Source organism: Saccopteryx bilineata, chromosome 1, assembly GCF_036850765.1.
Source record: "Saccopteryx bilineata isolate mSacBil1 chromosome 1, mSacBil1_pri_phased_curated, whole genome shotgun sequence".
Lineage (NCBI taxonomy): Eukaryota > Metazoa > Chordata > Mammalia > Chiroptera > Emballonuridae > Saccopteryx > Saccopteryx bilineata.
The window spans coordinates 69,339,520-69,352,375 of NC_089490.1; the positions used below are offsets into that span (position 1 = coordinate 69,339,520).

General features: G+C 37.1%; 1 protein-coding gene across 1 annotated transcript in view; it reads left to right on the top strand.

Annotated features, from left to right (window-relative positions):
- The window catches only part of MANEA (mannosidase endo-alpha), a 72,025-nt gene that overhangs the window by 7,116 nt on the left and 52,053 nt on the right, over positions 1-12,856 (top strand). The window contains exon 2 of the mRNA XM_066254332.1: positions 12,238-12,816. Coding sequence (XP_066110429.1) covers positions 12,276-12,816 — 541 coding nt within the window. The 5' untranslated portion in view covers positions 12,238-12,275. The remainder of the gene's footprint in view (positions 1-12,237; positions 12,817-12,856) is intronic.

Genomic DNA, 12,856 nt, shown 5'->3' on the forward strand with positions numbered 1-12,856 from the left:
TTTTATTCCAAAAACGGACAGAACTTTCTGGTAGACTTTATATATATATCTCCCCTCCAGGAGGGGGGTGGGGAGAGAGAAACATCAACTCGTAGTTGCTTCACTTCAGTTGTTCATTGACTGCTTCATATATGTGACTTGAATGGATGCGGGGGTGGGGAGGGGCTCAGGCTGAGCCTGTGACCTCTTGCTCAAGCCAGCAACCTTGGGATCATCTCAGTCACAGGGTCAAGCCAGCAACACCTGCACTCAAGCCGATGAGTTTGGGGTTTCAAACCAAGGACTTTGACAGTCTGGGTCTGTGTTTTATCCACTGTGCCACCACAGGAAAGGCTCCCACTTTTTTTTTTTTTTTAATATCTCACTTTTTTGGTCAGTGAAAAATTCTTGGCCCTATTTTCCATCATATTGCTTATTTTCTTTTAGAATATACATTAAGTATTTCAAGAATTGCTAACATATACCATTGCGAAAAACAACTTACTAACTTGAGTTCAACACTTAATGTTAAGTATATTTGTTTGTTTTGAGTATGTGAAATATAACATGGCTCAAAAAATGAAAGTGCAAAAAGGTATAAGGTATGCTCAGAGAAGAGTCACTTTCATTCCTCAACCTTTTACCCCATTCTCATCACCCCATATTTTCCACCCTGTTCCCTCTCACCCCTTTTAGATAATCAGCCTAACTAGAGTCTTGTTTTGTGTGTGTGCTTTTTTTGCTTACTTGAGAAAATGTATATGTTCTATTTGCATTTTGCTTTTTTCACTTAGCAGTATGTCTAGACAATCACTTTATGTGATTTCAAAGCATTTTTCTCATTTTTTTTCGCTGAATACACCAACATTTTAAGATTACAAAGCTGTATACAACTTTATATATATATTTCTCCCCATCAGCTATTTTTCTATGATAAATACTCTCACACACATACATAGTATCGTTTTCTTACTACTTATCTTGCTTTAGATTCAACCTGCTCCTTCACTCTGTGGGTGAATATCTTTTCTTAGCTTTATAAATTTCTTGTCTACTATCTCTCCAAATATTACTTTTGCTCCATTATTGCTTTTTTACTTTTTCAACTCATTTTAGAGTATATTATACACTTATGTCACATGTATTTATTTAACTCCTTTTGTCTCTCTATTCATTCAGAATAGTTGCTTCTGAACTATCTTTTATTTTCCTAATTCTTTAATTATAAATATTAATGGGAAAGATTGACAGTCAAATTTGAGAATAGTGGCTGCAATCAAGAAGGAGGGTGTGAAGTCATATCTGAAGGAACTACACCTTGGTTTCTAAGAACTCGGAAGAACTAAAGTTGCTGAAGTTCACTCTCAGGCAAAACTCCATATTGAAGAGTAAGGTCTGGAAAAAACTTTCAAATTGATCCAGGTGGGAACAAAGTAGAAGTGAAGCAAATAAATTCTCAATAAATATGGAAAGGAGAAAAACCCACTGATCTCAGAAAAATTTTAGACTATAGTGACTTCACAGAAACAGCAGAGGAATGATTTCTGAAGCTGTCAGGCTGGAAGAATAACACAATTCAACATTTCCAAAAAAGTAAGTGGAAATTATTTCACGCAATACACTGAAATTCCTCACTTATGTACCCAACAGGTTCTGTGATTTTTAAGCAAAAACCATTTATAACAAAAGCAATTTTACCATAGATTAATTGATATAAACAAGACTTACGTTCCTACATCTCATCATCAGTGTAATGAAACATTTAGCAAAGTGAAGTTATTTGAGGACCCACGATCTTCAGCAACAAAAAACAATCTCCATGAAATCCCATACCAAGTAATTATAGGAAAAAATGTTAATAAACTTATAAACACTGAAAGCATGCCAGAAAGATGCTCACAAAATACCTGACAGCTGTAACCTAATATTTAAGTTGAAGTAAACAATAAAAATAAAAAATGAGGTATGGATGAATAAGTAAATGACAAATATGAAAATTCAGAAATGAGGTAATATTAATCAGAAAACAAAATTGACAGAAAAATAGCTTCATAAACTTTCATAAATGAAAACAACCACATCAGATAATTCCATATGAAAAATATAGTGAGAAACTTAAAAATCAAAATAAAATAAAATGATGAAACAAAAATTTCAGTTATGAAAATTCTGCAAAAATTCAGTACAGCTCTGGCTGGTTGGCTCCGTGGTAGAGCGTCGGCCTGGCGTGCAGGAGTCCTGGGTTCGCTTCCCGGCCAGGGCACACAGGAGAAGCGCCCATCGCTTCTCAACCCCTCCTCCTCTCCTTCCTCTCTGTCTCTCTCTTCCCCTCCCGCAGCCAAGGCTCCACTGGAGCAAAGTTTTCCCAGGCACTGAGGATGGCTCTGTGGCCTCTGCCTCAGGTGCTAGAATGACTCTGATTGTGGCAGAGTGACGCCCCAAGATGGGCAGAGCATCGTCCCCTGGTGGGCATGCTGGGTGGATCCCAGTCGGGCGCTTGCGGGAGTCTGTCTGACTGCCTCCCGGTTTCCAGGTTCGGAAAAATACAAAAAAAAAAAAAAAATTCAGTACAAGTAGTAGGACTTTCCATAGAAGATTTACAAAGCACTAAAACAGAACAAATTTAAACCAAAAATAATTTGCCAACAATAAAAGTAGATGCCAATAGGTTAGCTAATTTCTGAATGGGAAAATAAGGAAGTTCTTGTATGATTGTTTTGCTATCACTTATAAGACTTGACTATATTTTTTTCCCATTGATTTGAGAGGGAGTAAGGGGTGAGAAAGAGGAAGAGATAGAGAGAGAAGCATCAACTTGTTGTTCTGTTTATTTGTGCACCCACTGATTGCTGCTCATATATGCCTTGACTGTGGATCAAACTGGTGACCTCAGGATTGAGCTGGCAATCTCAGTGCTTGGGAGGAGGCTCTATCCACTGTGCTACTGACCAGGGCAAGACATGGCTATTTGAAGAAAATAAAAGATGTGAGTGATGTGGCAGAATGATAAAAAATGAGAAGGAATGAAATTCTTTTTAGAAAAGTGAACATACGAGGGCTGTGATGGTGAACCTTTTTATAAAAACCACCCATTTTGGCCCTGGCTGGTTGGAACCAGCGGTAGAGTGTCAGCCTGGCGTGCGGGGGACCAGGGTTCAATCTCTGGCCAGGGCACATAGGAGAAGCGCCCATTTGCTTCTCCACCCCCCCTCCTTCCTCTCTGTCTCTCTCTTCCCCTCCCGCAGCCAAGGCTCCATTGGAGCAAAGATGGCCCGGGTGCTGGGGATGGCTCCTTGGCCTCTGCCGCAGGCGCTAGAGTGGCTCTGGTCGCGGCAGAGCGACGCCCCTGGTGGGCGCATGCGGGAGTCTGTCTGTCTCTCCCGGTTTCCAGCTTCAGAAAAATACAAAAAAAAAAAAAAAAAAAAAGCCCATTTTTGTAGTGCTGGTCAACCAGGTCCCTCCCACCCACTAGTGGGCGTTCCAGGTTTCAAGGTGGGCTAATCGCAGCATGTTTGGCTGCTCTCCTACCACCCATGTGAAAGCTGGAACGCCCACTAGTGGGTGGGAGGGACCGGGTTGAACAGCACTGTAAAAGTGGGTGGTTTTTATAAAAAGGTTTGCCATCATGGTACTAGGATATAGTAATAGGATTGATAAGCAATTTGGAGTATTGGTTTGAAATTTATGCATATGAAGGCTCAATAAATTTAAGATTAAATCATATCAGACACCTTTTTGACCACAATGGCATGAAGCTAGAAATCAACAGTAATAGAAAAACTGAAAAACATTCAAACACTTGGAGGCTAAATAGCATGTTATTAAATAACGAATGGGTTAACAATCAGATCAAGGAAGAAATAACAAATCTCCTTTAAACAAATGGAAATGAACATATAGCAACCCAGAATCTATGGGTACAGTGAAAGCAGCCCTGAGAGGGAAGTTCATAGCTTTACAGGCATACCTTAAAAAGCAAAAAACCCAATAAACCAATACAGTAAGGTTGCAGGATGCAAAATTAACATACAGAAGTCAATTGCTTTTTTTATATGCCAACAATGAAACTTCAGAAAATGAACTAAAAAAATAATCCCTTTTACGATTGCAACAACAACAAAAATACCTAGGAATAAATATAACAATTATTATTTTGGACCTATATAATGAAAATTACAAAGCATTGTTAAAGGAAATTGAAAAAGACACAATGAAATGGAAAAATATTCCTTGTTCCTGGATAGAAATAATAAATATAGTTAAAATGACCATATTACCCAAAACAATATACAAATTTAATGCAATTGCAATAAAAATTCCAATGTCATTTTTTAAAGAAATGGGACAAAAAAATCATCAGGTTTATATGGAATCATAAAAAACCCCAAATAGCCAAAGTAATCCTAAGGGGAAAAAAATGAAGCTGGGGGCATTACAATACCTGACTTCAAATTATACTACAGAGCCACGATAATCAAAACAGCATGGTTTGGCAGAAAAACAGACACTCAGACCAATGGAACAGAATAGAGAGCCCAGAAATAAAACCACATATATATGGTCAAATAATCTAATAAAGGAGCCAAAATCACACAATGGAGAAAAGAAAGCCTCTTCAATAAATGGGGCTGGGAAACTGGAGAGCCACATGCAAAAGAATGAAACTCGACTACAATTTGTCCCCTTGCACCAAAATTAATTCAAAATAGATCAAAGACCTAACTATAAGATCTAAAATAATAAGTTACGTAGAAGAAAACATAAGTACTAAACTCATGGACCTTGGCCATAAAGAGCATTTTATGAATTTGACTCCAAAGGCAAGGGAAGTGAAGGCAATGATAAATGAATGGGACTATATCACACTGAGAAGCTTTTTGCACAGCAACAGAAACTGACAACAAAATAAACAGGCAGCCAAGTATTTATATATGGGAGATGATATTTTCAAACAACAGCACAGATAAGGGCCTAATATCCAAAATGTACAAAGAACTCACAAAACTCAACAACAGATAAGCAAGCAATCCAATAAAAAAATGAGAAGACATGAACAGACACTTCTCCTAGGAAGAAATACAAATGGCCAATAGATAAATGAAAATATGCTCATCTTCACCACCTATTAGAGAAATGCAAATCAAAACTACGAGATACCACTTCATGCCTGTTAGATTAGCTATTATCAACAAGACAGGTAATAACAAGTGTTGGAGAGGTTGTGGAGAAAAAGGAACCTTCATTCACAGTTGGTGGAATGTAAAGTAGTACAACCATTATGGAAGAAATATGGTGGTTCCTCCAAAAATCAAGACTAGAACTACCATATGACCTAGCAATCCCTCTACTGGCTATCTACCTCCAAAACTCAAAATCATTGGCATGTAAAGTCACATGCAGTCCCATGTTTATCACAGCATTGCTCACAGTGGCCAAGACATGGTAACAGCCAAAAAGCCCTTCAGTAGAGATTGGATAAAGAAGATGTGGGACATATATATACTATGGAATACTAAGCCATTAGAAGTGATGACATAGAACAGTGGTCTGCAAACTGCAGCTCGTGAGCCGCATGTGGCTCTTTGGCCCCTTGAGTGTGGCTCAAAGGCCAGCTTAGGAGTACTCTAATTACGTTTATAACAATGAACATACCTATATAGTTTAAGATTAAAAAAATTGGCTCTCAAAAGAAATTTCAATCATTGTACTATTGATATTTGGCTCTGGTGATTAGTGAGTTTGCCAACCACTGAATGGGATCATTTATGACAACGTGGATGGACCATGATGACATTATAATGAGTGAAATAAGTAAATCAGAAAAAACTAAGAACTGTATGATTCCATACATAGGTCAAACACAAAATTGAGACTCATGGACATAGATAAGAGTGCAGTGGTTACCAGGGAGAGGGGATGGGAGATGTGAGAGGAGGAAGGAGGGCAGGGGCATAAAGAAAACCAAATGAAGGGTGAAAGAGGATGGTTTGACTTTAGGTGATGGTTATACAACAAAATGGTTATATGTCAAAATAATCTGGAGATGTTTTCTCTAAATCTATGTGCTATAGTTGACCAATGTCACCCCATTAAAGTTGATTGTCTAAATAAAACTATTATAAAAAAACTCCCTCAAATAAACAATCTAATCCTGCACCTAAAAGGACAACAAACAAAGCCAAGAGGAAGTATAAGGAAGGACATACTAAAGATCGGAGTAGAACTGAATGACATAGAGGCTAAAAAATCAATACAAAAGATCAATGAAACCAAGGGCTAATTCAGTGAAAAGGTAAACAAGATTGACAAATCTTTAACCAGACTTGTCAAGAAAAAAACAGAGGACCCATATAATAAAATTAGGAATGAAAGAGGAGAAGTAACAACTGACATCACAGAAATGCAAAGGCTTTTAAGAAAATACTATGAACTATATACCAAACAAATGGACAACCTGGGCAAAATGGAGAAATTTTAAAAAACATACAATCTTCCAAAACTAAATCTGGAAGAATTAGAAAACCTAAAGCAGACCAATTCTAACAAATGGAATTGAAATAGTTGTCAAAGAACTCCCAGTAAAAAAAAAAAAAAAAGCCCTGGCCGGTTGGCTCAGCGGTAGAGCGTCGGCCTAGCGTGCGGAGGACCCGGGTTCGATTCCCGGCCAGGGCACATAGGAGAAGTGCCCATTTGCTTCTCCACCCCTCCGCCGCGCTTTTCCTCTCTGTCTCTCTCTTCCCCTCCCGCAGCCAAGGCTCCATTGGAGCAAGGATGGCCCGGGCGCTGGGGATGGCTCTGTGGCCTCTGCCCCAGGTGCTAGAGTGGCTCTGGTCGCAACATGGCGACGCCCAGGATGGGCAGAGCATCGCCCCCTGGTGGGCAGAGCATCGCCCCTGGTGGGCGTGCCGGGTGGATCCCGGTCGGGCGCATGCGGGAGTCTGTCTGACTGTCTCTCCCTGTTTCCAGCTTCAGAAAAAAGGAAAAAAAAAAAAAAAAAAAAAAAAAAAAGTCCTGTACTGGATGTCCGGATGTCCTCATGGTGAATTTTACCAAAGAACTAACACCTATCCTTCTCAAGGTATTCCAAAAAATTCAAGAGAAGGGAAGACTTCCAAGCATTTTCCAAGGCAAACATTATCCTAATTCCAAAACCAGGTAAAGACACTACAAAGAAAAAAAAATCTATAGGCCAATTACCCTATAGATTTATTTAACACAGATGCTAAAATTCTCAACAAAATATTAGCAAACCGAATCCAGCAATACATTAAAAAGATCAAACATCGCCTGACCTGTGGTGGCGCAGTGGATAAAGCGTCGACCTGGAAATGCTGAGGTCGCTGGCTCGAAACCCTGGGCTTGCCTGGTCAAGGCACATATGGGAGTTGATGCTTCCAGCTCCTCCTCACCTTCTCTCTCTGTCTCTCTCTCCTCTCTCTCCCTCTCTGTCTCTCTCTCTCTCTCTCTCTCTTTCTCTCTCCTCTCTAAAATGAATAAAAATAAATAAATTTTAACCCCCCCCCAAAAAAAAGATCATACATCATGATCAAGTGAGATTCATTTTAGGGAGGCAAGGCTGGTACAATATTTGCAAATCAATAAATGTGATTCATCACATAAATAAAATGAAAGATAAAAATCACATCATCATATCAATGGATGCAGAAAAAGCACTTGATAAAATCCAGCACCCATTTATGATCAAAACTCTGAGCAATATGGAAATACAGGAAACATATCTCAACATAATAAAAGCCATATATGACAAACAGACCACCAACATCATACTTCGTGGACAAAAATTAAAAGCAATCCCCTTAAGATCAGGAAAAGACAGAAGTGTCCCCTTCCACCACTCTTATTCAACATAGTACTGGAAGTCCTAGCCATAGTAATCAGACAAGAAGAAGAAAGAAAAGGCATCCAAATTGGGAAAAAAGTAAAAATGTCATTATTTGCTGATGACATGATACTGTACATAGAAAACCCTAAGGTATCAGTCAAAAAATACTACTTGACCCGATAAATGAATTTGGCAAAGTGGCAGTGTATAATAAACAAGTGGGACAAATGTAAAAGATTTTGTGCAGCAAAGGACATCATTAACAAAATGAAAAGGCAAGCTGTACAGTGGAGAACACATTCAACCATTCATCTGATAATGGGTTAATAACCAAAATTTATAAAGAACTTCTAAAATTAAACACCAGGAAGGTAAACAGTCCAATTATGGAATGGACAAAGGACCTGAATAGACACTTCTCCAAAACGGACAAAGATGACCAATAGGCATATGAAAAAATGCTGTCAATAATCATTAGGGAAATGCAAATTAAAAATGCAAGTAGAAATCAACTCATACCTGCCAGAGTGGCTCTCATTAACAAATCAACAAACAAGTTCTGGTAAGGGTGTGGAGAAAAGGAATCTTTCTGTACTGCTGGTGGGAATGCAGACCCATGCAGCCACTGTGGAAAATAGTATGGCATTTCCTAAGAAAATTAAATATGGAACTGCCTTATGACCCAGCTATTCTAGTAATAAATCCTAAGAATTCCCAAACACTTAAGTCAAAAGAAGATCTGCACCCCCCCCCCGTGTTTATTGCAGCATTGTTTACTATAGCCAAGATCTGGAAATAGCCCAAGTGTCTGTCAGTGGATGAATGGATAAAAAAGCTGTGATACATTTACACAATGGAATACTATGCAGCTGTGAAAAAGGAAATATTACCTTTTGTGACAGCATGGATGGACCTGGAGATTATTATGCTAAGTGAAATAAGCCAGGCTGAAAAAGAAAAATACCTATGATCTCACTTACATGTGAAATCTAATAACACAGTAAACAAGAAAAAAATAGAAACAGAAGCAGGGTCACAGGGAACAAGATAGTTGCTTCTTGTGTGCCTTGACTGGAATCAAACTCAGGACATCCATATTCCAGGTTGACACTCTTATCCACTGAGCAACTGGCCAAGGCCTCTCCCCATTGTTTAACTGGATTTTTATTTTTATTTTTTTGCATTTTTTCCAAAGTTAGAAGCAGGGAGGCAGTGAGACAGACTTCTGCATGTGCCCTACTGGGATGCACCTGGCATGCCCACCAGGGGGTGATGCTCTGTCCATCTGGGGCGTTGCTTCCTTGCGGCTGGAGCCATTCTAGCACCTGAGGTGGAGGCCATGGAGCCATCCTCAGCACCTGGGCCAACTTTGCTCCAATGAAGCCTTGGCTGCTGGAGGGGAAGCAAGAGATAGTGAGGAAGGAGAGGGGGTGGGTGCAGAGGCAAATGGGCGCTTCTCCTGTGTGCCCTGACCGGGAATTGAACCCTGGACTTCCACATGCCGGGCCAACGCTCTACCACTGAGCCAAGCGGCCAGGGCTAATTGGATTATTTACTTGTTTGTTGTTGTGTTGTGAGTTCTTTATATATTTTGGGTATTAACCCTTTATTAGAGCTGTAGTTTGTGAATATCAACTACCATTTAGTTTGTTGCCTTTTTGTTTTGTTTGTTGCCTTTTTGCTGTGCAGAAGCTTTTTAGTTTGATATAGTCCCATTCATTTATTTTGCTTTTACTTCCCTTGACTTTAGGGTCAAATTTATAAAATGTTCTCTATGGCCAAGGTCTATAAGTTTAGTACTTATGTTTTCTTCTATGTAATTTATTGTTTCAGAACTTAAATTTAGGTCTTTGATCCATTTTGAATTAATTTTTGTGCATAGGGCAAACTGTAGTCAAGTTTTATTCTTTAGCATGTGTTTCTAGTTTTCTCACCAGTATTTATTCAAGAGCCTTTCTTTTCTCCATTATGTGGTTTTGGCTCTTTTGTCAAAGATTATTTGCCCATATATATGTGTTTTTATTTCTACGCTCTTGATTCTGTTCCATTGGTCTGTATGTCTGTTTTTCTTCCAATACTATACTGTTTAGATTATCATAGCTTGTGGAATAATTTAAAGTAGGTAATGTGATACCTTTGGCTTTGTTCTTTTTTTCTCAGGATTGTTTTGACTATTTGGGGTATTTTATGGTTCCATACAAATGTGAAGATTTTTTTTGTTCTATTTCTTTAGAAGATAAAATTGGGATTTTAATGGGAATTGCATTAAATATGTAATTTGCTTTAGGTTATAATGGCAATAATGTTGATTCTTCCAGTCCACGAACACAGATATGTTTTCTTTTCATTGTGTTTTTTTTCAGTGTTTTTTTTTTTTAATAATGCTTTGTAGTTTTCAGTATATAGGTCCTTGAGCTCCTTTATTAAGTTTATTCCTAAGTAATTTTGTTCTTGTTGTAGTTGTAAATGGAATTCTTTTTTATAGTTCATTATCTGAGGCTTCATTGTTAGCATGTAGAAAAGCATTAGACTTTTGTATACCGAGGTTGTGTCCTGTGACTTTATTTTGTTTGTTTATTGGTTCTAATATTTTTTCAGTGGAGTCTTTGGGGTTTTCTATATACAGAATCAAGCTATCTGCCAAAAGTGCTGGCTAGTGATTGACAGGGGGCAAAAAGGTATAGATGGGCTTTTAAAATCTGGCAGTTTTATTTTTGAATGTTTATGTTTCAAACTAAATGTATGTTAAATTTTAATTGTGATAAATTTTATAATTAAACAAGATTGAGTTTGAGGAGGGTCTCTATGAATTTTAGCACTAAAAGATACAATGCTTGCTTATCTTATTTCTTGTAAAAATGCATAAAGAGGAAAGCATCAGTTTGTAGAAATTTTTTGTGTGACAGAAATACTTGCTCATTAGATTAAATTTTACTTCTCTCTTTTCTATCATGATTAACTTATTTTAATATGCTTTAGAATAACAACATGTTTAGTATAATATCATATTTTATAAATACAATCAATGTGAAGTTTTCTCCAAATATCTTTCTAGTAAAAAATTTGTACATAAAAAGACTTAAACATTTTATCCGTGTAGATATATACATAGTATATATACATATGTACGTATACATATTATGTATATACACGTACTTAATAAAAACATAAAACCGCACATGAAACCTTTTTAGAAGTTGTAGGTTAATTTTATAACCTCTGTTCAGTATGATTTTCAAAGTTATAAAGTAATATTTCTTAAAGTCAGAAATCTCTAACTTGAGATCATTAAAATTTCTTTTATTTTGTTCTATTCCATTCTAAAAATGTCATTTAAAATGTGTGATGGCCTGACCAGTGGTGGTGCAGTGGATAGAATGTTGTCCTGGGACTCTGAGGTCCTGGGTTTGAAACCTTGAGGTTACCAGCTTGAGTGTGGGCTCATCAACATGATCCCGTGGTCATTGGCTTGGTCCCAGAGGTTGCTGGCTTGAAGCCCAAGATCACTGACTTGGCTGGATTCCCCCTCCCCTTCAAGGCAAGTATGAGAAGCAAACAATGAACAAATAAAGTGTTGCAACTATGAGTTGATGCTTCTCATCTCTCTCCCATCCTCTCTCTCTCTCTTAAAAATAATATGTGATTATGGGGTGGTGAACACACAATACAATATACAGATGATGTATTATAGTATTGTACACTTGAAACCTGTATAATTTTATTAAGAAGTCTCACCACAATAAATGCAAAAAAATATTTTTACAAGGTTAATTCTCCTGTTTGAGAATTACCTGTCTCTTTATAAAATGAAAAGGTATGGAATTTGTTCACTGTGCTAATATCTACCAACAAACTCCTATTCTTTGCCTGTGGCAATTTTGGGAGCATGCGCTTTAGAGCACTTCTGGGAATAAAAAGAAATAAAACCTGTTATGCCAAAAAGGAAAAAAAAGAAAAATGTGTGTGATTACTCATTATTATTGCCTCCTTGTGAATTATTTTAGTTAAAAAAAAGAGTTTGTTGAAAATCTGATGAGTATTTCCTTTTTTAAATTATGAATTTAACTTTATATTTAGAAAATTTTAGTCAGTATACATAGAACGTTTTTTATATTCATTGTACATACAGTCTCTCCACATGATGAAAATATAAATATATTTTTTTTGTTAAATAAAATTAAGGAAATGTTTATTTGACAAAACGTAATTGTGGTATTTCCAAAATAATACTGCCATTTAGTCTAGCAAGATACAGATTCTGTTGTAGACATCAATATTTGATATAATTAATATCCTAATGCACAGTAGCATTTTCTCAGTGTAATGAACTTTGTTGAGTTTAGTAGTTACTTTTGAGTACATTGAAAAATTATGTAAATACTGGTTACTAATTACTGTTTTTCAATAAATTACAGCTAAACATTTATCATTTTGGAGTTTAAAATATGTCAGCATGGCAAAGTTTCGAAGAAGGACTTGCATCATTTTGTCGCTTTTTATTCTACTTATTTTTTCTCTGATGGTGGTTTTAAAAATGCTGAGACCAGATAAAGCTACTTTTGGAGTTCCTTTTGGACTTGACCTTCTTCCAGAAGTTCGTCAGCGAACTCACTTAGGGAAAAATTTTGATTCCCAAATGAGTGACAAAATCAACAGTGAAACAAATATCAAGAATTTAAAAAGTGTTGAAATCACTGTGAAATCTTCCAAAGCCTCTGAACCTTACCTGCAAGAACTCCAACCTCTGAATTATTATGTACATGTATTTTATTACAGTTGGTATGGAAACCCACAATTTGATGGTAAATACATACATTGGAACCACCCATTTCTGAAGCACTGGGACCCTAGAATAAACAAAAATTATTCACAAGGAAAACACAACCCTCCAGATGATATTGGCTCCAGCTTTTACCCTGAATTGGGAATTTACAGCTCTCGGGATCCTTCTGTCATCGAAACTCACATGAAACAAATACACTCAGCTTCAATTGGTAATTATTTTATTGTGTGTGTGTTTGTGTAAAATATATA